This window comes from Grus americana, chromosome 22 (genome assembly GCF_028858705.1).
Source record: "Grus americana isolate bGruAme1 chromosome 22, bGruAme1.mat, whole genome shotgun sequence".
NCBI classification, from domain to species: domain Eukaryota; kingdom Metazoa; phylum Chordata; class Aves; order Gruiformes; family Gruidae; genus Grus; species Grus americana.
The window spans coordinates 6,912,976-6,938,162 of NC_072873.1; the positions used below are offsets into that span (position 1 = coordinate 6,912,976).

At 53.3% G+C, this 25,187-nt stretch overlaps 1 protein-coding gene and 1 gene segment (V, D, J or C); both read right to left on the minus strand.

The window, feature by feature from the left end:
• Positions 1-6,070: 6,070 nt before the first annotated feature.
• Positions 6,071-7,419, minus strand: LOC129195239 (uncharacterized). Its single transcript, XM_054801068.1, has 3 exons — positions 7,368-7,419; positions 6,639-7,002; positions 6,071-6,344 (listed from the first exon to the last, which is right to left on the minus strand). The coding sequence occupies exons 1-3, from the start codon at positions 7,417-7,419 to the stop codon at positions 6,071-6,073; spliced, it is 690 nt and encodes a 229-aa protein (XP_054657043.1).
• Positions 7,420-22,563: 15,144 nt separating this feature from the next.
• LOC129195240 (T cell receptor alpha variable 18-like) lies at positions 22,564-24,690 on the minus strand. The segment is given in 3 exon segments: positions 22,564-22,636; positions 23,273-23,582; positions 24,376-24,690. Coding segments are annotated over 3 exon segments (429 nt in total).
• Positions 24,691-25,187: the final 497 nt, after the last annotated feature.

Below are 25,187 nucleotides of genomic sequence, written 5' to 3' on the forward strand. Positions count from 1 at the left end.
AAATGACTCTGATGAGGGAGCAGATGAAGAAGCAGGGAAGAGAAATGATCTGTTCTTCCTGTGCCTGAAATGCGCCTTCTGGGTTTCTCCCTCCTGCAGCAGCAACACCTGTGGCTCCCTCAGCCACTGACATTCTGAACATTTCCACAATGAGGGGCTCCATCCTCCCCTCAGTTTCACATCTCCCTCTGGAGTCCTTAGCTCTCTGGGGACACTGCTATTTCTTCTGGGAAAAGAAGGCTCTCCTGTTTCTCTCACGTCTCCCCTTTCTTTCCTCAGCTGCCTGGGAATAAGTCCTCTCCCCCCAATCCCCCACGACAGGAGAGGAGCCCTGCTCTGCAGCAGCCCAGGGCTTCTGGCTGTGTCTTGTTCTGCTGGGATAACACACAGTGCGAGAGAGGAGAGGGGGTCTGCCACAACCACAGAGATGACAAGGACAACCTACTTCTACTCCAGGGGAAAGGGTGAGGGGTCAGCAGGGAACAGGGTGAGGGATCAGGGGGCCACCCCCTACTCCCAGGGAGCACATGGGGCACCCACTGGAGTGCTGCACTGTGAAGGATGGAGATAGCAATAGCCCTGCAGCCCAGAGCTGAAAGGGCATGTGAAGGGGTGGGGTACTGCAGATGGGGTGCCCTACCACCACGTCCTTTCCAGGTTAACTCCAAACTGATCCCATGCACCAGGCATGGTAGAGAGAACAAACTGTTCCTTCTTGTTAAATTAATGTGACCTGGGTAGGCACAGACCTGGGCTGTGCTGAGCTGTATGTATCTCTTGGCAAATTTGGCAACGTTGCCACCAACATGTCGTTGTCTTGATCTGGGAGGGAAGCACCGTGCTTTCATATAAATGTCCTTTTGCTCAGCAGTAGAAATAAGGAGTGATTTATTTCTAATAAAATCCCGTGAAAACTCAAAAGACAACAATGCCAGCGAGTCTCAGCAAGGGCAGGATTTGCGCTATGTGCTAAACCCCAACTCAAGCTCCACCTCATGCTCCATGACTCAGGGTTCCCAGGATCTGAAGGGACATCACATCACCTGTACTTTCCCCTTTTACTTTCTTTTGTTATGTCCAATTAATGGTATTTCAACCAACACTCTGTGGAGCCACAGTCCCATTCTTACTGGGATCGATCAACACCCACGCTCCACCCTCGTCGTTAAAAAAAAAAAAAAGACCACAATCCCAAATCTCTGGTAGGCAGTTGCCTGTCCCACAGTGTTTCCACTGCCTTTTGTTCTATTGCTGTGCTGAAGAAGAGTTTGGCTCCATCTGGCCCTTCATCCTCCACTCAAGCGTTAGAAGCACCAAAAAGGTCTCTCTTAAGCTTCTCTTTTGAAGGCTGCAGAAAGCCAGTTCACTCAGATTCTTTTCAGGCCTCCTGTTACAGAAACAGATTTGGTAAATCTGGAAGGGACATCTGGAGATCAGCCGGTCCAAACTTCACTGCAGGAAGGGTGAGCTCCAGCTGGTTGCAAAGGATCATGTCCAGATGGATTTTGAGTACCTCCGAGGATGGAGGCTCCATAAGCTCTCTGGGCATCCTGTGCCTGTGCTCCCTCACAGTGAAAAAGGGTGTCCTGGTGTTCAGAGAGAGCCTTCTTTGTTTCAAGTTGTGTCAAATGCCTTTTGCCCTCTCATTGGAAACCATGGAGAAGAGCCTGGCACTGCCCTCTTCAAAGCCTCCCTCAGGTATTTGTACATATTGATGAGATCTCCCCTGAGACTTCTTTTCTCTGTGCTGAGCAGACCCAGCTTGCTCAGCTGATCACCGTGTCACAGATGCTCCAGGCTCCTCTTCATCTTCTACATAGCCCTTTGTTGGACTGTCTCCAGTATGTCTGTGACACACAGTTCCCTAGCCAAAATGCACACACCCTCACCCTCTGGAGTCACTAGCACACTCATATTCATGCATCTCTCCAGTGTCATCAGAGGTCCTCAGCCATCTAGGGGCTGGAGCCCAGGCCCTCTTACCCAGCATGGGAGTGGTTTCCTTCTCTCTGGCTAGGCCAGACTCTTGTTCAATAGCAGATACATGCAATCACCCACTCCTCTCACAATCACCCTCACAATTGCAGATCCCTCAAACATTACCATGGCTTGGTAATATCAGCCTGTCTAATATCCCTGTGCTGGCCGTGGGCTCCCTCACCCACCTCTGGCTCAGGTTTTAGATGCAGCTTTTCCTCCCACTCACTGCCTACACCAGCTTGAACTATGCTAGCAAATTCCACATATGCACCCATGCACATTGGGTTAAATTCACTAAGAGAAATGAGAAACACACCGAGGTCCCTCCAAGTCACTGGTTTTTAGACCTCCCACAAAAACACGTGCAATGCGGTCCCTCCAGTTGCTGACAGTGAGATGTATTACCCCTGTGACACGCTCTTCCCTCTCCAGTTGCTGGCATTCACACCTGGCTTACACCCAGGTCGCTTCAGCTGCTGGCACAGACACCGACAGGTTCTGTGACCAGAGGCCTCTTCTCCAGTTGCTGGCACTGAGACCTTGCTGCACACACCCTGGCCTGCTCAGGTGCTGGCACCCAGGCCTACAATCCCTATGGCCATTGGTTGTTTGCCCAGTTACTGGCACCCAGATCTCTCTTTCACACCACTCTCTCTGTTTACTGCCACTCACAAGCGGCAAAAGGAGTGATGTTGCACAGAAGGATGGTTCAGAAAGGATTTAATAAGGCAGCTGGGGGAGGGACTGTGGTGAAGAGGCACAGGGCTCCTCCCAACAAGTGCACTGACCAGCCCCTGCTTGGGTGCAGGTACCTCCTCTTATCCTTTCTCTTGCCTCCCAGTGCTCCTCCCCAGTCCCCTCCATGCCCCCACCTTCGACCTTTCCCCTCAGCATTGCTTAAGAAGTGTTGCCTAGTCCTGCAGGACCCCGCTCAAACATCCATAATCCTCATGTTCCTCCTGTCCCTTCTTGTCACTTCCAAAGCTCAGCCTGACCCACTTCCAAGCCACACCCGCAGTTTCCTAATGGCCCATCAAGCAGAGGCTGAAGAGCTCTGATCTCCCTCCTTGGCTCCCTTATCACTTACTCAGAGATTGGTGTCCTTGTGTGCTTTGTTTGTCACTGTCCCTTTTAGTTCCTCTTCCCTGTGAAAGGGAAAGGGACTCGATCTGACCACCTTAGAGAACCAGTCACTCTCACCTTCCACATGCCCTGACAGTGGCCTCTGCTGAACTTGCTCAGGTGTGTGAGTTCCTCCAGACACTGAAAGGCTCCTGAGCCCACAGAAAAGTGGGTTTCTGGAGGCAAGGCTCTGGAGGGAAGCCCTATGTTGAGCTCAGTCTCCAAAACGTCTCCTTGCAGCAATGCTACGCCATGGCAGTCACTTTCAAGAAGTTACAAACATGAAGGAAAAGGGAAAGGCTGGCCAAATGAGCAGTGAGTTTCAGGTGGAAGGTGGGTGTAGAAAAGCACTCAGGTCCTGTGAAATGTCATTCTAGAAGGCATTAGTGTGCGCCCCCATATTCCAACATATCTATTGTTTGCCTTCCCAGATGTCCTGCCTTTCCTGCAAGATCCTGAATCCACCCTCAGAGATGTTTGAGTACAGCCCAGCATGAGGACAGACCTGAATTGCACCTCCAGGTGGGATCCAAATCTCATCATTCTTACCGCATTCTTACCCCATCCAGGTGGGAATGGGGCTTCTCATCCACCTCCCAGTACCCTACAGAGATATTTTTCTCCAGGGGCAGAGACTCAGCTTTCTTTGTCACCTCAGAAGCCCTCACTGCAAACACCTGATGCCATGGCCTACTGAGCTGACATCACTCCATTGATGAGAACATCCTGGCCTGCTACCATCACTGCTTTTGTCAGCTTCCAGCACAGATGCTTTCCAGGGTCAGCTCTTTGCTTTCTAAACCAGACAGACCATCACAAGAGAAACATGCACACATGAACAAACTAAATCACAGAACTGCAGACATCAGCAGCTTTCCATTGGACAGAGGACCCTCTGGGACTCAGGGACACAACGACTCCCCCCACCCAAGCACTGGTGAGTCCCCAGAGCTGGAGGAGAGACATGAGAAGCAGGGGGACAGCTCAAGTGATTGAACAGGGAATCTTGTCCCGTGCTGGCTGATGGGTCTTGCTCACAAGGTGAGGCTTTCACTGATCCCCAGATGCCGGGCTGGGAAGACATTTGTCTTCCTTAGGCTTCTTTGGCTAGGAGGGAAAGCCACAGGAGCACCATGCTGTTCTCCAACGGTGGTCATTGGTGGATGCTGAGGGAAGAGTTAGAACTGGACATGCAGCTGGGATACTTCTCCTGAATACTCACTGCTGTGTCCCATTCAGTTTCAGTGTCTCAGGGTTGTTCCTGAGTCTGCTGTGGCAATGCAGCCTGGGGGCAAGGAAGGCCAACAGCATCCTGGGCTGCAGTAGGAAAAGTCTGGCCAGTTTAGGTCAGCTGCCGTGTCTGTGTCCTCTCCCAGCTTCTTGGGTGCCCCCTGCCTTCTCCTTGGCAGGCCAGTATGAGAAGCTGAAAAGTCCTCGACTACTTGGCAGCAAGTAAAAGCTTCAGTGTGCTATCAACATTAGTCTCATCATAAATCCAAAACACAGCACTATCTTCTACTATTTTCTTCTGTTAAGAACAAAATTAACGGCTGCAGGCTGTTTTCCTGCTTTTTGCTTCTCCTGGAGATCACAACCAGCCCATCAAGTCCCCTGCGGGGGAGGAGTGTCCGTGATGAACATCTCCTGCCAGTCAGTGCTCAGCCAGAGACAGGAGCCTGCACCCACCTCTCTCAGGGATGGAGACAGGCCCTTTTGCAGCCACTCCAGTGTATCCTGCCCCTCCGTAGTGTCTGAAAGGAGGTAGAACCAGGAAGAGGCAAAAGCTCCGAGATCTAGGTGTCTGACTCTCTCCCCCCACAGGGGAGTTCTCTCCCTTTTCAAATGTCTCTGGGAACAGCACCTGCTGTAGACATCCCACACAGAGTCAGAGACACTGCTTCTCTCTGGTGGGAGGACATCCAGCACAACCCTGTTCTTCACAGACCTCTACTCCACCTCCTTTCAGGTATCAGAGTCGACCTCTTGTGTGGGGACGACACCCCCCAGGTGGATGAGAGGAGAGGATCACCTTCTGAATTCAACAGTGTTTCTGCCTATAAGTGTATTGGACTCCTTACGGGACTCTGTGGAAAAGGATTTGGGGATTTTGCAAGACTTGGGATGTTTAGGGGAAGGATGAGAGGCAGGGAAAGGGAAGGATCAAGTGAGTTTGGCCTGGAGCAAGCATGGGGACAGATGGAGGCAGGAACAAGAGGGGTCGATCCATGGGAACTTGTGTCTGATCCATGTGCTCGCCTGGCCGTGCCTGTTGCTGTGCCTTGTTTGTCCACCTGCCAGGAGTTCTCTGGAAACACAGTTACGAAGCCCAGCTGGGACAGGGAGCAGGGTTGATCCTTCCCTCTGTGCCTTGGAAGCCTCTGACCATGGGCTTTGAACAGCTCTCTCAGCTACTCGAGACACACAGAGGTCCCTGGGGACTGCCTGGAGCCTATGGTCTCTTCCCAGAGGCCTCCTGCTCCATTGGGCAACTTAGCAAATCTGTGTCTGACTCACTCACCACCTAGGAACCTGGCATCCCTTGACGCTGCCGTCAGTGTGTCCAGTCCAAGCTCTTAGCCTGTCTGCTGGGCCTCAAGTCCAAAGGCTCTGAATCCTGTCAAACAAGCTCGTGATCTCAACACTGAGCCACTGTGGGGAGTGCTTGAAGGAGCCCGTGACCCTGACATTGCCTTCTCCTGTGGGTGTGGAGCTTGAACTCCTGACTCCATTTGATGACTTTGTAACACTGGCAGGAACCTTTGGGAAGGTCTGTGACAGCCTGTAGCTGGAGGACTCCGGTGCACATTGGATGTCCCAGCTTTGACAAAGTAGCAAAATGTGAAACATCCCCTCCCACCCCTTTTTCGGTGTTCTTTTGGCAGGAAAGCTTTTCATTCCCCACTTGTGAGAGGAGTGCCCGTGTTTAGAGAACAGATGAAAGCACCTGCTCAGGGTCGCCTTGGCTAACCTAGTGGGGCACGTCAGAAGGGCGAGAGAGGCCCTGCGTGTTCCCTGTCAGCAGTGGCCGGTCCCTGCGGCAGGACCGAGGGCTGTCCGGCTGCCCGTGGGCAGGAGGATCTCTGCTGCCCGCCTCCCCCTGCACAGCAGCAAGGCGCTGCTCCTCTACGGGAGCCAGCGGGGCCGGCGGCTGCAATCGCTCCTGCCCGGGCACCGCCGGACACCGCCACCGCTCCGGCCGCGATTCCTGCCCCGCTGCCGGCACCGTGCCGGGGGATTTCTGTCTGCGCCCCGGTGGGAGTGCGGGGGTGAGCATGGGGTGAGGGGCGGGAGAAGGTTTCTACCCGGGGGACGTCTCTGGATCCGCGTCGGGGGCACGTCCCTGGCAGGGCTGCGTGGCGCGGGGTCTGCGGAGCCTCGGCGGGCCCGATGCCGGTGCCGGTGCCGGTCGGGCGGGGGAAGGGGCGCGGGGCGCGGGGCCGGGCGGCGCCGGGCGGGGCGAGGCGGCCCCGGCGGGCGGAGCGGCAGCGCCCCCTGGCGGGCCCGGCCGGGGCTGTCCCCCCGCCCCCGACACACACGCCCGGCCCCGCCCGCCGCCCTTCCTGCTTCGTGGTTCGTGCCCGGCCGCAGCCCCGGCTCCTCTCCCCGTGTCTCTCAGGGCGCAGTAATACACCGCCGCGTCCCCGCGCCGGGGCCGGGCGAGCCACAGGGCGCTGGACCGGCGGTCTGCCGCCACCCACAGCCGCCCCGGCGGGTCCGGCACCTCTTTGGTCCCTTTGCTGCCCAACGTGAGGAATGCGGGGCCTCGGCCCGGGAGCTGACGGTACCAGTAGATGAGGTCTCCTGTCTGTATGTTGGGGTGTGAGCAAGTGATGTTGATGCCGGTGCCCTCGGTGGTCTCTGCCGACGGCTCCTGCTGCACCTGGGCTCTGCCCACAGCCACTGCCAGAAAGGAGAAAAAAAAAAGAAAAAAACCTGAAAATCTGCTTTCTACGCAGCCCTGCCTGGTATTTCCCAGAACAAATCCTGCAGAAGCAGCCAGGACCATACAGAGATGATGAGGTGCAGGGTTTCCAGAGGCTGTCGACATGTGCAGTAATGGCAGTGCCCATTAAGAATTGGTGGAGAGATGAGTGTAGGAATGAGAGTTGGAAGGGGGGAGTCATTGAGGGGAGAAAGGAAGGAGAAGACGGGAAGAGGAAGGGAGAAAGAGAGAAGCAGGAGGGCCAGAGGCGAGCCTCTTGCCCAGCGCCGGTCCCAAGCAGCCCCAGGTCCAGCGCCCCGCCACCACCGCCAGCCCCACGCACCCAGGAGCACCGCGGCCAGCCCCGCCAGCCCTGCGCCCCGGCACCGCCGCATCCCGCCGCTCCGCCGCCCGCGCCTCGCTGCACCCCGCCAGCCCCGGCTCTCTGCTCCGCCCACGGTGCCTCCTCCCCTCCCCTCCCCTCTCCGCCTCCACCAACTCCGCCCCGGGGCTGAGCCCTGCCACAGTGACGCTCGGTGTCTCGACCGGGCTGAGAGTGCTCCGTGGCTCTGCACCCGCAGAAGTTTGCCTCCTGCCAGTCCGACTCTCCCCATCCTCCAGCAACGACCCCTCAACGAGGAGAAGCCTGCACAGCGCCAGCTGCAGCCTGGAACAGCTGTAGGACCCTGACCAGGAGGTGGACCAGCTTCCCAGAGCTGTCTCTGAGCTCAGGGGCTGGAAACAGCAGCCACTGATGCCCTGCGGATGGCAGGGAGGAGGCCCAGAGCCTCCCTCCAGCTGCCTCTCTGCACTCCCAGCACAATGCCTAAAAGTTGTGTCATGGTAAAGGGGATGTGAGCACAAGTGTGACATGGGCACGCAGGGGTCAGGTAGGGCACCGTGAAAGGTACACAGTCAGAAGGTAGGTGAGAAGGGGCCTCCAGAGGTCATCTAGATCAATCCCATGCTCAGAACAGATCCCATTAGATCAGGTTGCTCAAGGTCATATGCAGTCCAGCCTTGAAGACTTCCCAGGATGGAGGTTGCACAACCTCCCTGGGAAACACCTTCCAGTTGTTGTTCTTTCTTTTAGGCTACTGCTTAATCCGATTTCTCCGTATCCCAGCTGATGTCCATTGCCTCCACTCCTAATGCTGAGCACTTCCAGTGTCTTGGTCCATTTTCTCTGTCCCCTCTGATTCAGTAGTTGTAGAAGCAAGAAGGTGTCCCCTGAGACAGCTCTTCTCCAAGGTGGGCAGGCCCAGTTCCTTCAGCCTCTCCTCACACATCATGTTTGCCAGCCCCCCTAATCAGCTCGGTGGCCTTTGTTGGACTTGCTTCACTCTGTCAATATCCTTCTTGGACCAGGGAGCCCCAACCTGGATGCAGTACTCCAGTGGTGGTCTCACAAGGGCCAGAGGGACAGGGTCACTTTCCTGCACCTGCTGGCCTCACTTTGACTAACACAGCTCAGGATGCAGTTGGTCCCGTTTGCTGCAAGGGCACACTGCTGTCTCCCGTTCAGCTGGGTGTCTCCTAAAACCACACATCCTTTTCTGTGCATCTGCTGCCAAGGCAGCCAGCCCCCAGCCTGCATGACCACATGGGCTGGTTCCTCCCTCAGGAGCAAAACCTTGCCTGTGCCCTTTTTAGTCTTTGTAAGCTTCCAGTCACCCGTTTCTTCATGGTCAGAACTTTTGGAGCGTGGTTGTCCAGCCAGTTTTCCACCCACCTTATCATCCTCTTAATGAACCCTCCTGAGAAAACATTGAGGTGGGCCCTTGGCTACACTGCAGCCTCAGCTCAAAAACAGCTCCACAGAGAGGGGAATCAGCCCTGGCTGAGCTCTTCCAGAAGAACTCCCTGGCCCTCATCTCACCAAAGGCCATTACAGGGAAGGAGGGAAGCCCTCAACAGCACTGCCTCCAAGTTGGACCTGAGCCCAGGCAGGCAGACATTCAGGACAGGAGATGGTCTCAGGAACTTTACACACTGTGGACAGCCCGTGTTTGAAAGAGGGTCAGATGACTGCTTTGGACATGCCTGTGGGACAGCATCAGGCTTTGGGGGATGTGGCTCAGATCCAATGTCCCTTGCTTCCCAGGAGCAGTTGCTGGGCACTCAGAGGGAGAGTCCAATGGGGGGCATGAAAGTCTTTGTAGGCTGAAGTCCAAAGCAGTCATCAGCTCTTTGGCTTTCCTGTGAAAGACAGAGAGTCTGTCGTTCTCCTCAGAGCACAGCAATGCCAGGCTTTGTGGTCCCTGCATTCAGTATCTCCATGGGACAAGGTCCCAGTCCCTGCCTGACACAGCACCAGGTCAATGAGTTGCACGTTTGACATTGGCTGGGACATGAGAGGGGGCACTCAGGGATGGCCAGCACAGGGTCAGCAGGATTCCTCAGCCATTCTCCATGCCCATAAAGCAAACCTCATCCTTTTGAACTCTCTATCGCTGGGGAGAGCAGCTGTGGTGGTGTCTGGAGAGGCAGGGAGTGGGGACTGCCAGCCACGCTGAGACACTCCCAATGTTGTCACACTGAATAAAACTAGGGATCCAAGCTGGAGTGAAACCATCCTTGTTGGGACCTAAAATCAGCAGCAGCGGAGCATGAGCTTTGGAGGGGCAGGAAAAAGAGGAGTCAGGAGGCAGGGGCTGCATTTCAGGGCCTTTTCCCTGGACAGATCTCTAGCAGGCTGGTGTCATCACCTCTCAGCTGCACTCCGGCTCCTTCAGATCTTTTGAACCTGCTGCTCTGTGGTGTTCATGGACACAGTAGTGGAGAGTGTCCCTGCCATAAGCAGCACATTCCCTCCTGATGAGGAACGCACAAGGAGACACATGAACACACACACACACACACACCCCCCCCCCCCATACAGAGGCACAGTCTCCTGCACACTGGCATGGAATCATGCACAAATTTGTGCTCCCACACCCATCCACACAAACCCAGCTGCTCACAAAAGCACACAAGACAGGAACACACATAGGAACACAACGAACCATGGACTTGGCTAAGGACACCTAGGAACAACAGCAGCAGGGCTAGAGCACTCTGGGGAAGGACAAGGCCCCAGGCAAGCGCATGGCAATTTTTGTGTACTCACAGATGCACAGAGAGGGGATGAGCCAAAACCAGCAAGAATTTTTTTCCTGAGGGCAGTGTTAGGCAGGATGGGGTCAAAACCTAGCAGCACAACCCACACACCTGGGGAGGCAAGAACAAGTGAGCATGGGGGAGAGCTGAGGAGGGAAGGAAAGAGATGGAGGTGGCACATGGTCATACAAGCCATCCCTTGGGGGTCCAGCTAAGGACGGCAGGAGCTTCTTCCTGAGAACAGCACTGCAAACAGACCCAACACAGTGACCCAGGCTAACGTCACTTGTCTGCGCTGGACCCATCCAGCACTTGGGCTGAGCCTTCTGTCTGCACTGCTGCATTCCTGCCCTAGAAATCCTGGAGCCTTTCATCCCAGCGCTCAGAAGAAGCCTTCATCAGGGAATGGGCATGGCACAAACCTGGAAATGAAAAGGCAGCAGTGTTGGAAAAGAAAGCACAGCCCGTATCATTAGCTGTGATGTTTTGCATGCAAGATGAGCTTGTCAGAAAATTGTTACCTCTGCAAAGGGTGCCTCTGGTCCTGTGGCAACGCAGGGCAGGTATAAAAGCCTGCCCAAGCCCCTGCTCTCTCATCCTCTTCTCCTGTCTCCTTCTCCTTGAGAACCAGGTGAGTCTGGAGCCCCTTCTCCTCCTCTTCCAAAGTGAGAGATTTCCTTGATGGACCTCTCAGCTGATACTGGCTCTGTCCTGTGCTGGGGCTTGAAGCATGTTACTATGGGAAAGAGATATGGAGAGGACGTCTCATTAGGGTGACACTGGGACAGGGCTGAGAGGACTTTTGGTTTACGTGTTAGGAGAGAGACTCCCTGGACCAGGCTGCTCTTTGCAGGGTGATAAAGTCTGTGTGGGTCCAGCTTCCAACTCCCCACTCAGGAGTGCCCTTGGCTCCTTTGTGACACAGAAGATAGCAGGCTGCTCCTCACCCACCCCTGTGCTCTGCTTCCTCCCTGCCCTCTCTTCCAGGTGCACCTCCACCCTTAGAGACATGTCCTGCTACAACCAGTGCCTGCCATGCCGGCCATGTGGCCCGACCCCGCTGGCCAACAGCTGCAACGAGCCCTGTGTCAGGCAGTGCCAGAACTCCACCGTCGTCATTGAGCCGCCTGCTGTGGTGGTGACCCTGCCCGGCCCCATCCTCAGCTCCTTCCCACAGAACACCGTTGTGGGCTCGTCCACCTCTGCTGCTGTTGGCAGCATCCTCAGCTGTGATGGAGTGCCCATCACCTCTGGGTGCTGTGACCTCTCTGGCATTTCCAGCCGCTATGGTGGCAGGAGGTGCCTCCTCTGAGAAAGATGCTAGAAACACCCCACTGAGAGATCCTGAGGAACTCAGAAGATGGTGCTGGGCAGAGGATCGAGTCTTTGGATGTTGATTTCACTATAGCTGGATGGCTTTGTTTTTCTCTCCCTCTTCCTTGTTTGCTTTGGTTCCCCTTGGCAGCAAGGTCTCACCAAGAGCAGCCTGGTGGGCACCATCTGTCTCCTCTAGCTATGGGGCAGGCAGAAAGACAGCACGCTGGAACTTCTCCATGGCCAAGGACCACAGACTCTTGACTGCTTCCAGGGGTCCCTGCACTGCTCTGCTTTACTTGGAGTGACTTTGTTTCCCTGTTTTGACTCATTAAAGTTCTGCTGCATTCAAGCCTGGCCTCCATGTGGTCCTTCCCTCTGTGGACACTACCCACACTGCCAAAGGAGAAGGGTGTTGCTCTGGGGATGAAGGGGGTGAGGGCACATTCTCCATTCACAGAGGAATGGGAGGTTGGGACAGCCTGCAGTGGCTCCTCTTTTGGACACTGTCACTCGGAGCTGTCGAAGACATCCCTGGATGCTCTGCTGCCAGTGACCATCAGGCCTTGCCATGCCTTGTCTCTGCCCAGAAAGGCCCAGAAAGGCAGGATGCCCTGAGGGGTCAGCATCCCCATGAGCTCTTGAGGAAGGGCGTTCATCTCGCTATGGTTGGAACTGCACTGCGGTGGCAGGGGGTGTGGGGCTCAGGAAGATGATTTGCTTTGCAGAATGGCACAAGTGTTAAAGCAGGGAACAGCCTTTGGGATGGCCCATAGCCACCACACCACCTTCATCTCCACTCCACCATCCAATCTAGGGGACCTGGCCAGCATGCATGGGCAGGAGTAGCAGGGAAATGTCGCCCATGCTGCTGAATGCGTCGATGCTGGAAATTGGAGCTGAGCATGTGGGAGGTGAGGGCAGTCAGCACAGAAATGGGGACAGAGAAACGGTGTATTTCTGAGGGAGATCAAATTGCTCTGACACAGAGCTTGCAGGAGAATGTGAAGATCAGCAAGGATGAGGGTATTGGGTGCACTTCCCAAGAGAGCTGAAGGGGAAGGCACATCTCTTCACTGCTTCATGATTCCCCCCACCTGAGAATTTCTGCTCAGGAACTGGCTGCCATTCTGGGGGAAGCAAAGAGATTTTATACCTGCAAATCTCAACCCTTCTGATGGGTGGAAATGTCTCTTGGCAGCCACTACAGCCTCGTATCCTATTGCTTGCATGAAAATCCAGATGTCCTGACAAGAGTGTACAAGTGGAAGAACGGAAAACCCCCTTCCACTGTCCTGCACCAGGGACTTATGCCTAAGGAAACATCTCTCAAAACAACTGAAGGCCAAACTTTTATAAAGGCATTTCACTTCCATGTCAGAAATCCTTCTTCCCTAGTCATGCTATCAATACCCATCATCTCCAGCAGCACAGCTGGACTTCCTATCCCTCCCACAATAGACCTCGTAATAAGCAGAAGGTCCTTCTTCAGATTGATACCATCAGCAATTATCCTGGTTGAAGAGGGAGGGATGGCATGTCTTGTGACAGAAGGGACAGCTGCTCGTGGCTCTTGGCATGACCCCTGGTTAGCCTGTCCAAGAAAATTGATCTTGCAAAGGCAGGAAAAGGGCACAAGATCTATGTGGGTGTTACAGTTCAGTCTAAGTGTATTGTTGCCAGAGGTCCTTTTTTCTATGGTGGTTCAAACCATCTACAGGCAGAGATGCAGCTGTTATTTACACCACTCTGACTCCCCTGCTGAACACCTTGATTTACACCCTAAGAAACAGGGATGTGAAAGCTGCTGGTAGTTGTTCACCTGTACTAAACAGCTGGCAAGGTTGTAGTGTTTGACAGTAGAAATGGTGACTAGAGGTGTTTCCGATTGAGAAAATGCTCTCAAAGCACAACTGACCACAATAGGGTAACCCTTCTGTGGATGGGATCTGCACAGTGTCCTGTCCCTGGCAAGGGGGCAACATATTGTATTGTGCAAGTGCCAGAGCACTGGCACGGGTTGCCCAGGGAGGTTGCCAAGTCTCCTTCTTTAGAGATATTCACAACTGACCCAGACACGGTCCTGGACAATTGGCTCTAGGTGGCCCTGCTTGAGCAGGGGCGTGGGACCAGATGACCTCCAGAGGTGCCTTCCAACCTCAACTCTTCTGTGATTCTCTCATTCTGTCAGAGCAGCTGACATAGAGCAGCTCAGGGTTCTAAGCATCTGAAGGGAGGTAAGGTTACCCATACTGTCCTCTCTTTCTTTCTGTTCTTAGCGCTAATAGACGGCATTTGAAGGAATGCTTTGAAGAGTCTGAGTGCCTTTTGTTACTGGGACCAGTCACACTCACCTCTGGAGTCCCAGCCTCAGTGTTTGCAGGCTGTGGGGAGTCTGGCTTGTCCTAGACACACCCTGTTCTGCGGCTGTGTAAATACCCCAGTGAAACTCCACTTCCTTTCCAGATCTAGGGCTGGTCTCAAACCCCCACATCTCCCTTAAGGAGATCACTAAGGGTAGATGGGAACATGTAAGTTTGGAGGAGTTTCTTCAATTGTAATGCAAGCATGAGTGTACACAAACATTGTGAGTGAGTGTGAGAGTATTTGCTCCATCTTCCTTCCAGGGGCTGCCCAGTCAGCTCTCAGAACCCCCTTTGATGCATCATCCAGTGAACTTGTGCATGTCCAAATGGCAGTAGGAACTCCCTAGGTCTTTCTTCTTCTACTGTGGGTGCTGCTTCATTCTCAGAGAGTCTGCTGGGAGTCTTAGGGATGTGGTAGACTTGCGGAGAAGCCGTGTCATTAAAATCTGAGGAGAACCTCTCTCTGCCTTTCTTCATAGGGCAGGGGTTCCATCCCTCCCATCATTTGTGTGGCCCTCCTCTGGACCTGCTCTAACAGACTCTGTAGACTCTCCCCACAGTCAGTGAGGAGACATCAGCTCGCACACTGGACTTAGCCCATCCCAAAGCAGATGTGCATGGTAAATGGGACAAACCATCCTTCTGGAGACACTGATCCTGCATTTCATCATTTGTGGCCTCTGAACTCCCCAGCTAGCATGAGCTCGTATCATGGCCTGCCTACCTGGTCACCTCTGCACGGCTTGCTTCATCATGCGATGATCAGAAGTGAACACACAAACTCTCCTACCAGCCCTTACACCACCTCCATGCCATGGCTAAAGGCCATATCCATGTCCAGGGTACTCTAGGACAGACAGAGAGCAGGGAGAGGCCTTCTGTGTCAGTGAAAGTGTCATGCTGGGAACCTCACTCTCATCAGCTGCATCTCCGGCTCTCACCGAGTGCAGACCAGTCTTCCCTCAGCCACACTGAACCCTTGGACACAGGACATGCAGAAGAAGACTCTGTCAAGTCCACGACCTGTGCAGTGGCCCTGGGCAGTGCAGACAGCCTCTCTTTGGGTGTCTTGAGTCTTCCCAATTGACTCTACATGTCTAGAGGGCTAGATTTGTGTGTGTGCCTGTGTGTGTGTCTGTGCGTGTGTGTTGTCTGAGCCAGCTGTTTACTTCATCTTGAGTGATCTTTTCTGGACTCTTCCAGCATGTGAGATGAGTCCTCTGCCCACACTGACGTGTTCTGCACCAGAAATGCTTGGGCCTCTCATCCTGTCACACAGAAGATGCCTTCACTGAGGAATGTGCCTGACATAAAGCAGGACATGAAGAGACAGCAGTGCAGGAAGCCAGAACACAGCCCACAGCATTTGCTGGGATGATCTGCATTCAAGATGAGCTTGTCAGAAAATAATCACCTCTACAAGGGATGCCTCTGGCAGCAAAGGTCCATGATAAAAGCCAACCCAACTCCTCACTTCCTCAGCCACTTCTCTTGCCTCCTTCTCCTTGGGAACCAGGTGAGTCGGAAGCTCCTTCTCCTTCTCTGATTTCTCTAAAAGGAGGTCTCATCTCAGTGGGCTTCTCAGGTGACACCAGCTTTGTTCTGTGCCAGATGTTGGGGCTGCTTGTCACGAGAGAGGGAAGTGGGGAGAAGGTTAGGCATGGAGGAAAGCTGGGACTGTACTGAGATGGCTTCTGGAATCAGGGGCTAAACAGTGGCTGCATAGGAGCTCTGTGGCTTTTATGGGCCCTGGCAGAACGAGGCCAAGAAGCTCTCATACATCTCTGCCGAGCCTCCACCTCCTGGCCCTGCATGTTCTTTGGCTCCCTCATGGTGTGGTGACAGGCTGCTCCTCACACATCCCCATGTTTTGCTTCCTCCCTACTCTCTCTCCCAGGTGCACCTCTGCCCCAAGACATGTCCTGCTACGACCAGTGCCAGCCCTGCCTGCCCTGCCAGCCCTGTGGCCCGACCCCGCTGGCCAACAGCTGCAATGAGCCCTGTGTCAGGCAGTGCCAGAACTCCACCGTCGTCATTGAGCCCTCCCCCGTGGTGGTGACCCTGCCCGGCCCCATCCTCAGCTCCTTCCCACAGAACACCGTTGTGGGCTCGTCCACCTCCGCTGCCATTGGCAGCATCCTCAGCTGTGATGGAGTGCCCATCACCTCTGGGTGCTGTGACCTCTCCTGTATCACCAGCTGCTACTGTGGCTGCAGATGCCCCCCCTGCTAAAGATACTGGCAACGGCCTCGGACAAGGACCCCCAGGAACTCTGAACATGATGCTGGACAGAGGATCAAGCTTTGTGGCATTGTTTTAAGGGCAGCTGACCATCTCTGGCTTGCACAGCAAGGGCAAGACTGGGCCAGCCTGAGCTCTCTGAAACTACGGCCAATGCCTACCTTTCCTCTCTTCCCCTCACACTTTTCCTCTCTTGTCTTTGGTGCCTTGTGCTTACCTCACAGCATGGAGTAATCTTCTTGCCTGTCTCCCTTTGCCAGGCAGGTCAACAGGTTGGTCCTGGGGGAACTCTGTCAACAGGAAAAGGGAAACAGATTCTTTGCTGCTCCTGCTTGTCCCCGCACTGGGGACCTCCACTTGGATTGACCTCATTTCCCTCTTTAGACTCAGTAATAAATTGATGCAACCTTGTCTGTTTCCCTCCGGTGGTCTTTCCATCTGCATACTGACCGCCGAGAGAGAATGACATTGCTTTGAGCGGCAATTAGGAGGAGCCATCATGACTCCTATACAGGCATTGGAGGGTGGGACACACTGCAGGAAGTCTTCTTTCAGGTTCTGCCTCGTGAGGCTGAGGAAGACAACCCTAGTTACACCACAGCCAATGGCCACCAGTCCTTGCCTTGCTGTGTCTCCTCTCAGAAATACCCCCTTGGCCCTGGAGCATGTCATGTGAACAGGAATCCTGACAACTGCTGTCCTCCAGAGAGGAACTGTGGGCATGTGGGCTGTCCCAGGGAGGTCCCCCAAGGTCATGGGGAAGAGTGCTCCTCTTGCTTTGGGAGGAGTGTACTGGAGAAGGAGAGTCAGAAGAATACGTTGCTAAAGGATGGCTGGAATTGGGAATGGGAAAATAGCCATGCAGATGGCCCACAGTCCTCACTCTACCTGTCCCATCTCTCCATCATCTGATCTTGGGGCCATTGTCATCACACCTGGGCATGGGCAGCAGGGACAGCTTCCCCATGCAGCCCTATCCCCCTTCAGCACAGCATCTGGCATGGCCCAGTTGTTGCCAACCTCTTGGCTGAGGTGTTCACAAGTTAGTGTTGATATCGGCAACAGCAGGCCGTGCACTGGAGTCCCCTGTCCCTCTGAACCCAGCACCCTCTCGGGTGAAGGCAGCCCCAGGACAGTGACTGCTGCTCAGACATGCAACACTGCTCTCTGTTGCCTTGCCTTCCTCCAGCACAGCTTTCCTGAGGCCCAGGACCTCAATGGCCCCACAAGTGCCACAACGCAACTCTGGTCCAGAAAGGTGCTGTGCGAGAGGAGATACCCCCAGCTCTGCAGAGACCTGGCAGTCACAGCGGGATTTGATTCTTCACTCAGCATGAATCATGAGCTGTCCCTGAATGGCCCAGGGCACGCACCAGCCCAACCACAGGGCACAGGTTGGAGTGCCTTCCCCCAGGCACCAAGCCCCTTCAGCATTCCCAGAGCCCTGGGGCTGAAGTGGCCCCGGTGCTTCGTGCAGCACCACTGCTCCCCACACTCAGGCCAAGGCCTTCCCTCATCTGCAGACCCTGGGACTCTGTGGTGTGGGGGTTTGCTCTCACACAGACCCCACACACTGCCAGCACCACAGGACCAGGGTGGAGGACAGGGTCATTCCTGCATGGGGTGAGGATGGGGGGCACCTCTCCCCAGTCCAGGTTCTGTGGGAGGCAGTGCTGAGTCCTATGGTAACACAAGGACAATGAGCATCAGGACCAAGCCCACCTAGACCCAATGCAACCATGGGTCCCAGCTCTGGCTGGGTCCCTGGCCCAGGGTCACTACTCAGGCCTTATAGATGCTGACATGTTTTGTAAATTAGGAAGATGGAGATTTCCCCATTACTACAGCTACTCGAAATATGTTTCTGAAGACTCCAAACAGCCTCTCTTTTGGCTATTTTCATAAAGGTATTCTGTAAATAAAATTTGCAACTCAGCTGCAAGGCTGAGCGTGTGCTCTTTAAGCTCAGCCCCATTGCACCTCAACATATTTTTGAAATGGTCACTACAGACAGCAAATTTTCAAGATTTTATGAATATAAACTTGCCATGGCAAGGGGGATTGAACTAGATGACATTTGAGAGGTCCATTCCAATCTAAACCATCCTATGATTCCATGATTGTATGAATATTTTAGATTCAACAATAAACTCTATAAGGTGTGCCACTGGGTTCTACGATCTTCCTCTTCCTAAGTGGTGTGTGTGATGCTTCTAGGCATCATACAGTCACTTTTAGTTGTTCCTAGTGAATGTGATTGTTGTATGACCCATGACAGAAGATGAGACATTTAGCGCAGCTATGGGTTTCATAAAAACACTCCAGTCTTCAGGCCTTCTTAGATGGGCCACAAGTCTGAAGGACACATAAGCACTCAATCAAATAGGCTGGACCCTTAATGCCATGTCCTTTGTATACAAAACTTTCCTGGTTTTCCCAAGAACAAATATGCTTGTGCTGCCCTGGTTTAACTAGGGGAACTTGTGCATTCCTCCAATACCATGTATGCATATTACCAGGCACTTACTGAACAACAGGGCTGGAGTCCTCAGGAGTCTCCAGGGGCTTTTCCATCTCTCTCTTGTTTTCTTCTAGAAAGGCAGGAGTTATTTTCCCCCTTTTCTGATTGCTCTGCTCTCTTGTGCCAAGTATTTTTGAAGAGCAGTTGTAGAGACCTTAGGTTTCTCATAGGCCACCAAACCTGGTTTCTGGAAAATGTCCCTCGTTTCAGCATGCAAAGAATAGACTGTATCAGCCCTCATGTCTTCCCTGGGTAACAGCAGCACTTGTAGCTGCTTGAACTAATTTGCAGGCACCAGATATATTTTTTCCACATTGTCCATCCCTCCTTTACCAAAAGCCCAGTAATGAGCAGAAGAGTCCTCCACAAATTTGATAACGGGCTATTTACAGAGCACATCCTGCTACAGCAGTTGGTGGGAACTGTAACCCCAGAGAACATTCTCAGGCCTAATAGAGAGCAAGCGGTTGGCATTCACCAGTGAGCAAGCAGCTGCAAGTGAGCCAGCTGCACAGCATTGGAGCAGGTGAAAGGGAGATAGAGAGGATTTTCTCTGGCAGCTTGATGAGCCCCAAAGCCCCAGTGCAGTGGAGAAGGAGGCAGTGTCTGCCTCTAGTATTAAGGTAAGGGCAACCCCTGGCATGGTGAAGGAAAGAAAAGGTGAGGCGAGGGGAGGCAAGGCATGGCAAAAGTGTATGATCTCAGGAAGGAAGGTCAGGCTTTGCAGGGACATTAAAGAGCTGTTGTTCACATTTGCAAGGATAAGACATGTATGGCTGTTGTGTTTTAACCCACCAGGCAGCTAAAACAACCACACAGCTGTTCGCTCACTCCCCCACCCAGTGGGATGGGGAAAAGAAGTGCAAAAAAAGGTAAAACTCATGGGTTGACATAAAGACAGTTTAATAGGCCAGAAAAGGAGGAAAATAACAACAACAACAATAATGATGGTAAATACTAGAGAAAACAAGTGATGTAGAGCACAATTGCTCACCACCCACAGACCACCAGTGCCCAGCTATTTCCGGAGTCATGGTCCCAGCTCCTTTGAATGGAAAAGGGACTACATCTAACAGACTTAGTGAACCACCTCTTTTCACCTTCCACACACCTTTACAGTGACCTCTGCTGAAGTTCCTCAGGTGTGTGAGTTCCTCAAGATGCTGAAAGGCTCCTGTTCCCAGAGAAAGCTGGATCTTTTGAAGGTAGGCTCTGGGATGAAACCCCATCTTGAGTTCAACCTTTCAAGTGTCTCCCTGCAACACCTGCAGCAATGCTAATCCATGGCAGTCACTTTTCAGGATGCCTGAGAGGTTGCAAACATGAAGGAAAAGGGAAAAATTGGACGAATGAGCAAACGGTTCGAGATGTAAGGTGGGTGTAGTAACACACTCAGGTCACTTGAAATACCACTCTGGAAGAAGTTAGTTTGCACTGCCATATTCCAAAATCTGTATTGTTTTCTCCCCAGATATACTGCGTTTCCTACAAGACCCGGAATCCTCTCTTGTGGGTCTTTCTGTACAGCCCAGCATGAGGACAGACCTGAATTCCACCTCCAGGTGGGATCCAAATCATCACTTTCTTACCTCATCCAGGTGGGAATGGGGCTTCTCATCCACCTTCCAGTACCTCACAGAGACACTTTTCTCTAGGTGACTCACTCTCTTTGCCTCCTTCTCTTTCCCTCTGACCCATGTCTCCTTTGGATATACTCCCCATTCCATCTCTTCCACAAAACCTAAACTTCCTTTGCCATCTCGGAAGGCCTCACTGCCAACAGCCACTGACATGGCCTACTGAGGGGACATCACTGCAGGAACTAGACTATACCGGCCTGCCACCATGGCTGCTTTTGTCAGCTTCCCCCAGAGCTTTCCCCCTTCCAGGGCCAGCTCTTTGCTTTCCAAAACAGAATTAGCGCAACAAGACAGGTGTGCAAAGAGGGACAAACTAGATCCCAGTAATGCACATCCCAGAAATGCATCCACTAGCATTTTTGTGTTGGGCAGAGAATCCAGAGGGACTCAGGGACACAGGGACTCCCCCCAGCCAAGTACTGGTGAGTCCCCAGAGCTGGAGGAGAAACATGAGAAGCAGGGGGACAGCTCAGGCAGTTGAACAGGGAATCTTGTCCAGTGCCTGACGGATGGGTCTTGCTCACAAGGTGAGGCTTTCACTGATCCCCAGATGCCCAGCTAGGAGGACGTTTTTCTTCCTTGGATTTCTTTGGCTAGGAGGGAAGGCCACAGGAGCAGTCATGTCTCCTACCAAGAGCCCCCTTCTCCAGCAGTTGTCATTGGTGGACACTGAGGGAAGAGTTAGAGCTGGACAAGCAGCTGGGGTATTTCTCCTGAATACTCACTGCTGTGTCCTGCTCGGTTTCAGCAGATCAGTGTTGTTTCTGAGCCTGCCGTGGCAATGCAGCCTGGGGGCAAGGAAGGCCAACAGCATCCTGGGCTGCAGTAGGAAGAGCGTGGCCAGCAGGACAAGGGACCTGACTCTTCCTCTCTACTTCGCGCTTGTCAGGCCACCTCTGGAGTGCCAGTTCTGGGCTCCCAAGTACAAAAAAGATGTCAGAGTGAGCCCAGGAAAATGGTGCAGGGACTGAAGCGTCATTCCGGTGAAGAAAGTCTGAGAGATCTGGCAGTGTTCAGCATGGGGAAGAGAAAGCTCGTGGGGGATCTTGGCAATGTGTGTAAATATGTGATGGGAGGGAATGAAGAGGAGAGTCTTCTCAGTAGTGCCAACTGACAGGAGAAGCAGCAGTGGGCACCAGTTGACAAACCTGACCAAACATGGTCCTGGGCACCCTGCTCTACGTGACCTGGCTTGAACAGGGGCTGCATGGTCTCAAAAGGTGCCTCCCAGCATAAGCAATTCTGCGATTCATTGAAATATGCTCAGCTTTTCTCCCTGCTGCACAGGCTGGGGAGGCAGAGACCCAGCCTCACCACAGCACCAGTGTGTGGGTTCTGGGCAGGATGAGCTTAGACCTCCATGCAAGGAGAGGTGGGGAAAGAATTGCTCCCCAGGGTACACCCTCCCCTTTTTGCACAGTACTGCACACTGAGGGCACGGGTGTAGGCTCAGAATCCAGAGGGAAAGTGCTGTCATGGAGCTCTGCATCCTGCACACACAGAAGCACCTGGGAGTCCTCTGCAGACTGCACAGAGGAGAACCTCCCCGAATCCATGCAAGCTTTGTACTTGCTCACCACAGCAGCACCTGAGGGGACTGGTTTGGGAGCTGCTGGTACCAGTAGATGTAGGGATTGGGATCGGTGGTGGAGAAATTGCAGTGCAGCATTGTGTTGTGTCCTGCCTGGATGGTCCTTTCTGGAGGGAATTGGAGCACAGAGTCCTTGGGCACGTCACCTGTACAGGCAGAAAGGAATTTCAACGCTCCTTGCACTGACCCAGCCTTCCCCTCACGAGTTGGGCCATTCCTACACAGGCTGACAGCATTTTACCTGAGCCTGGATCTGTCCCCAGGCAGCCATCACTGCTTTTCAATCCTCCTTAGGGATGATGTTGGTTTGGGGGGAGAATCGTGTCTGTGGTGTGTTGAAGCCCTCTGCAGCCCTGGAGATCAACCACAAGCAGGACATGAAATGTTCAAGGGACCTGAGACACAGTGGAGTGCAGGCCCCTGAGGGCTGCTGTCCACACTCCATCAATGCTGCCTAGAGTCCCCTGAGATAAATAGGGGCACGCAAAGCCTCCACCAGGGCTGGCAGAGCAGACCCACATCACTTGGGAGAGGCAGGCCATCCTGGAACAGCAGTAGGACAACAACTAAGTACCCTGGGGCTTCTCAGGTGACCTGGATGATGCTTCAGGAGCAACAGATTCCAACTCAGAGGGTGAGATCAAGCTGGAAAGTCAGCACCCTCCAGATGAGCTTCCACATGCAGTGCTGGGCTGGGATTGCCTGGGAATACGTCCCCAGAGCCATTCCTGTTGCCTCTGGGAGAAAACAAGATCACAGAGATGTGGTTACCAGCTGTTGGACAGAGAAACTGTCATGGACTCAGGAACATAGGGGCTCCCTCCAGCACTGGTGATTCCCCTGAGAAGGAGAAGAGACATGAAAAAGAGCAGGACCCTTCTCCAGCAGTGGACGAGTGCAGGAAGGGCTTGAACAGAGAATCTTGTCCTGTGTCTGGCTGATGGGTCTTTTCACTTGCTGAGGGTTTAGCTGACATCCAGATGCTGGGCAAGGAAGAGCTCTTCCCTTCTTGGGCTACTATGGCCACGTGGCAAAACCATAAGAGCAGTTGTGTCTCCTAACACAAGCTTCCTTCTCCAGCTGTGGCCATCAGTGGAGGCACAGGGAAAGGGAACAAGAAGACAAACTGATAGGTTGCTTGCCCTGAGTACTCGCTCCAGTGTACCAGCTGTTTTAAGGAGAGGGCATTTACATGCCTGGTTTGGCTTGTGCGTGGTGTAACCTGCAATGGGTCTGCTCCAGGTCAGGTTTCTTGGATCCTTTTCATCATCAAAGACCCTGGATCTAGACACAGCTGTAAAAGTCACGCTGCCATGTGCTACACAGCAGCACAGGCCAGGGAGGCAGAGACCCAGCCTCACCACAGCCTCCAGGTGCCACTGCTGGGCAGGCTGAGCTCAGAGCTATATGCAAGCAGTGGCAGGGAGGGAAGCGCCCCTCAGAGCATGCCCCACGTTTCTGTGCAGTGCTGCATACTGTGGGCACTGCTGTGGGCTCAGTGCACAGAAATAGGCAGTGCCGTCCTGGAGCTCGGCATCCCGCACATGCAGAAACACCTGGGAGGTCTCCACAGACAGTGTAGAGGAGAACCTCTCTGAATTCACTTGAGGTTTCCATTTGTCCACCCGCAGCAGCATCTGAGGGGACTGAGTCTGGCACTGCTGGTACCAAAACATGTATGGATTGGGATCACTGGTGGAGAAGTTGCAGTGCAGAGTCGCGTTGTGTCCCACCTGGATGGTCATTTCTGCTGGGAACTGGAGCACAGAGTCCTTTTGGGCATGACCTGTAAAGCCAGAAAGAGCTTTCAGCTTTGCTTGCCTGTGTCTGTGTCCATCTGTCACTTCATCAGCTTGCTAACTGTCCCCACTTCCCATCTCACTTTTCTCTGAAGCCTCTGAAATGCTGAGCTGTTTGTCCCTGCACACTTCTTTCTGCAGGTTCTTGTCACTTCTCCCCCCCCCACCCCCATCTCCCTGCTTTTCATGCTGGTCTTTCAGTCCACTGATTCTCTCCATATCTGCCTCTGAGCTATGTTAACTGCTCGTCTCTCCTTCAGCAGTAGAAGACGTGAGCTGCTCCTCTCCCACCTCTGACCATATCTTCTTGCTAGAACAGCTCCTCCATATGGCACAACACGTCCTCTGACCTTGCCCTGTCCTTGTATGGCATTTCAGCTCCTCTTGCACCGAGTTAGCCTTCACTGTTTGTCCCCCAAGGTTTACGACCACCCCTACAGAGACTGGTAGCATTGTCTGCAATACATCTAGGAGAGAAGCTCCTAGATGCCTCATTGCTCCGTTCCCTAGCAGCTTTCCTTCTTTCAGGCTGCCTATGTATTAGCGGCACATGCAGGAATGCTCAGTACCTGCCAATGTAAAGTGAGGTCATGTTCCTCCCCTTATGCCCATTCCTCCTGACATGTCCCAGATTATTTGCTGTACCCGTCTGCAGCCCCTGCTCTCCCTACAGAAACACTCCCAGTTTCCCTGGGGAGTCAGGACTCACGTCTCCCCGCTTCCACCACCAGCTGCACAAACCCTTGCCTCATTCTCCCCAGCCTGAAAGTCACATCTCACCAAAGTCTGCCAGTTCCACCAGGGCTGCCAGGAAAATGAGGACCATGTCACGCTCTCCCTTCGTGGGGTGCCCAAGGACCTGCCAGCACGAGGGTCCTGATGCTTGCAACTTCCCGTCTTCTGCTGCCTCTGCCAGATCAAAGAGGCCTCCAAACCACAGCCCAGAGGGTGGAGCAAAACTCTCTCCCTGCTGCTCCAGGCAGGCCTCTTTGGGTCTTTCCCCCAAACTCTACCATGGACCCGTCTTGGGAAAGCTGAATAAGGGAAACTAATTAGCGTAGAACAATTTTAAAACAGAATATATAGTTTGGCAACACTTGCGTCAGGCCCCACAAACTCAGGGTTCACCTGTCTCATGCTCCAGTATGAAAGAAAACAATTAGTAAAATAGTTGGAATGTAGAAACCAGATAAGAGAAGCCGTAAATTAGGGAACAGTCCTTGGGTACGAACTAGAAAAAAGACAAAAAGTTTGAGGCATCCTGATAAAGGGGGCCTGATATGCCAACAAGCCTGGGACCATCTGGGCAGGACGGATAACAAGGTTGCTGAGCTTGCAAAATGGAGATAATGAAGAAGAGGTCACCCAGCTGTGTACACTGAAGAAGAGGAGAAAGAGGAAGATTTGACGAGGACGACCCCTGACGACCACCCGAGAAAGAAACTGTGCAGGCGTATCAGGACAGTAGCATATATTCATGAGTTCCCGGAATAATAATTAATATGTATTAAATTTATCAGAAACCTAATGAATATGTAACTGTTTTGTAATATAAATCACGTACAATTTGTGCCTCGTCGAGACGCACACTC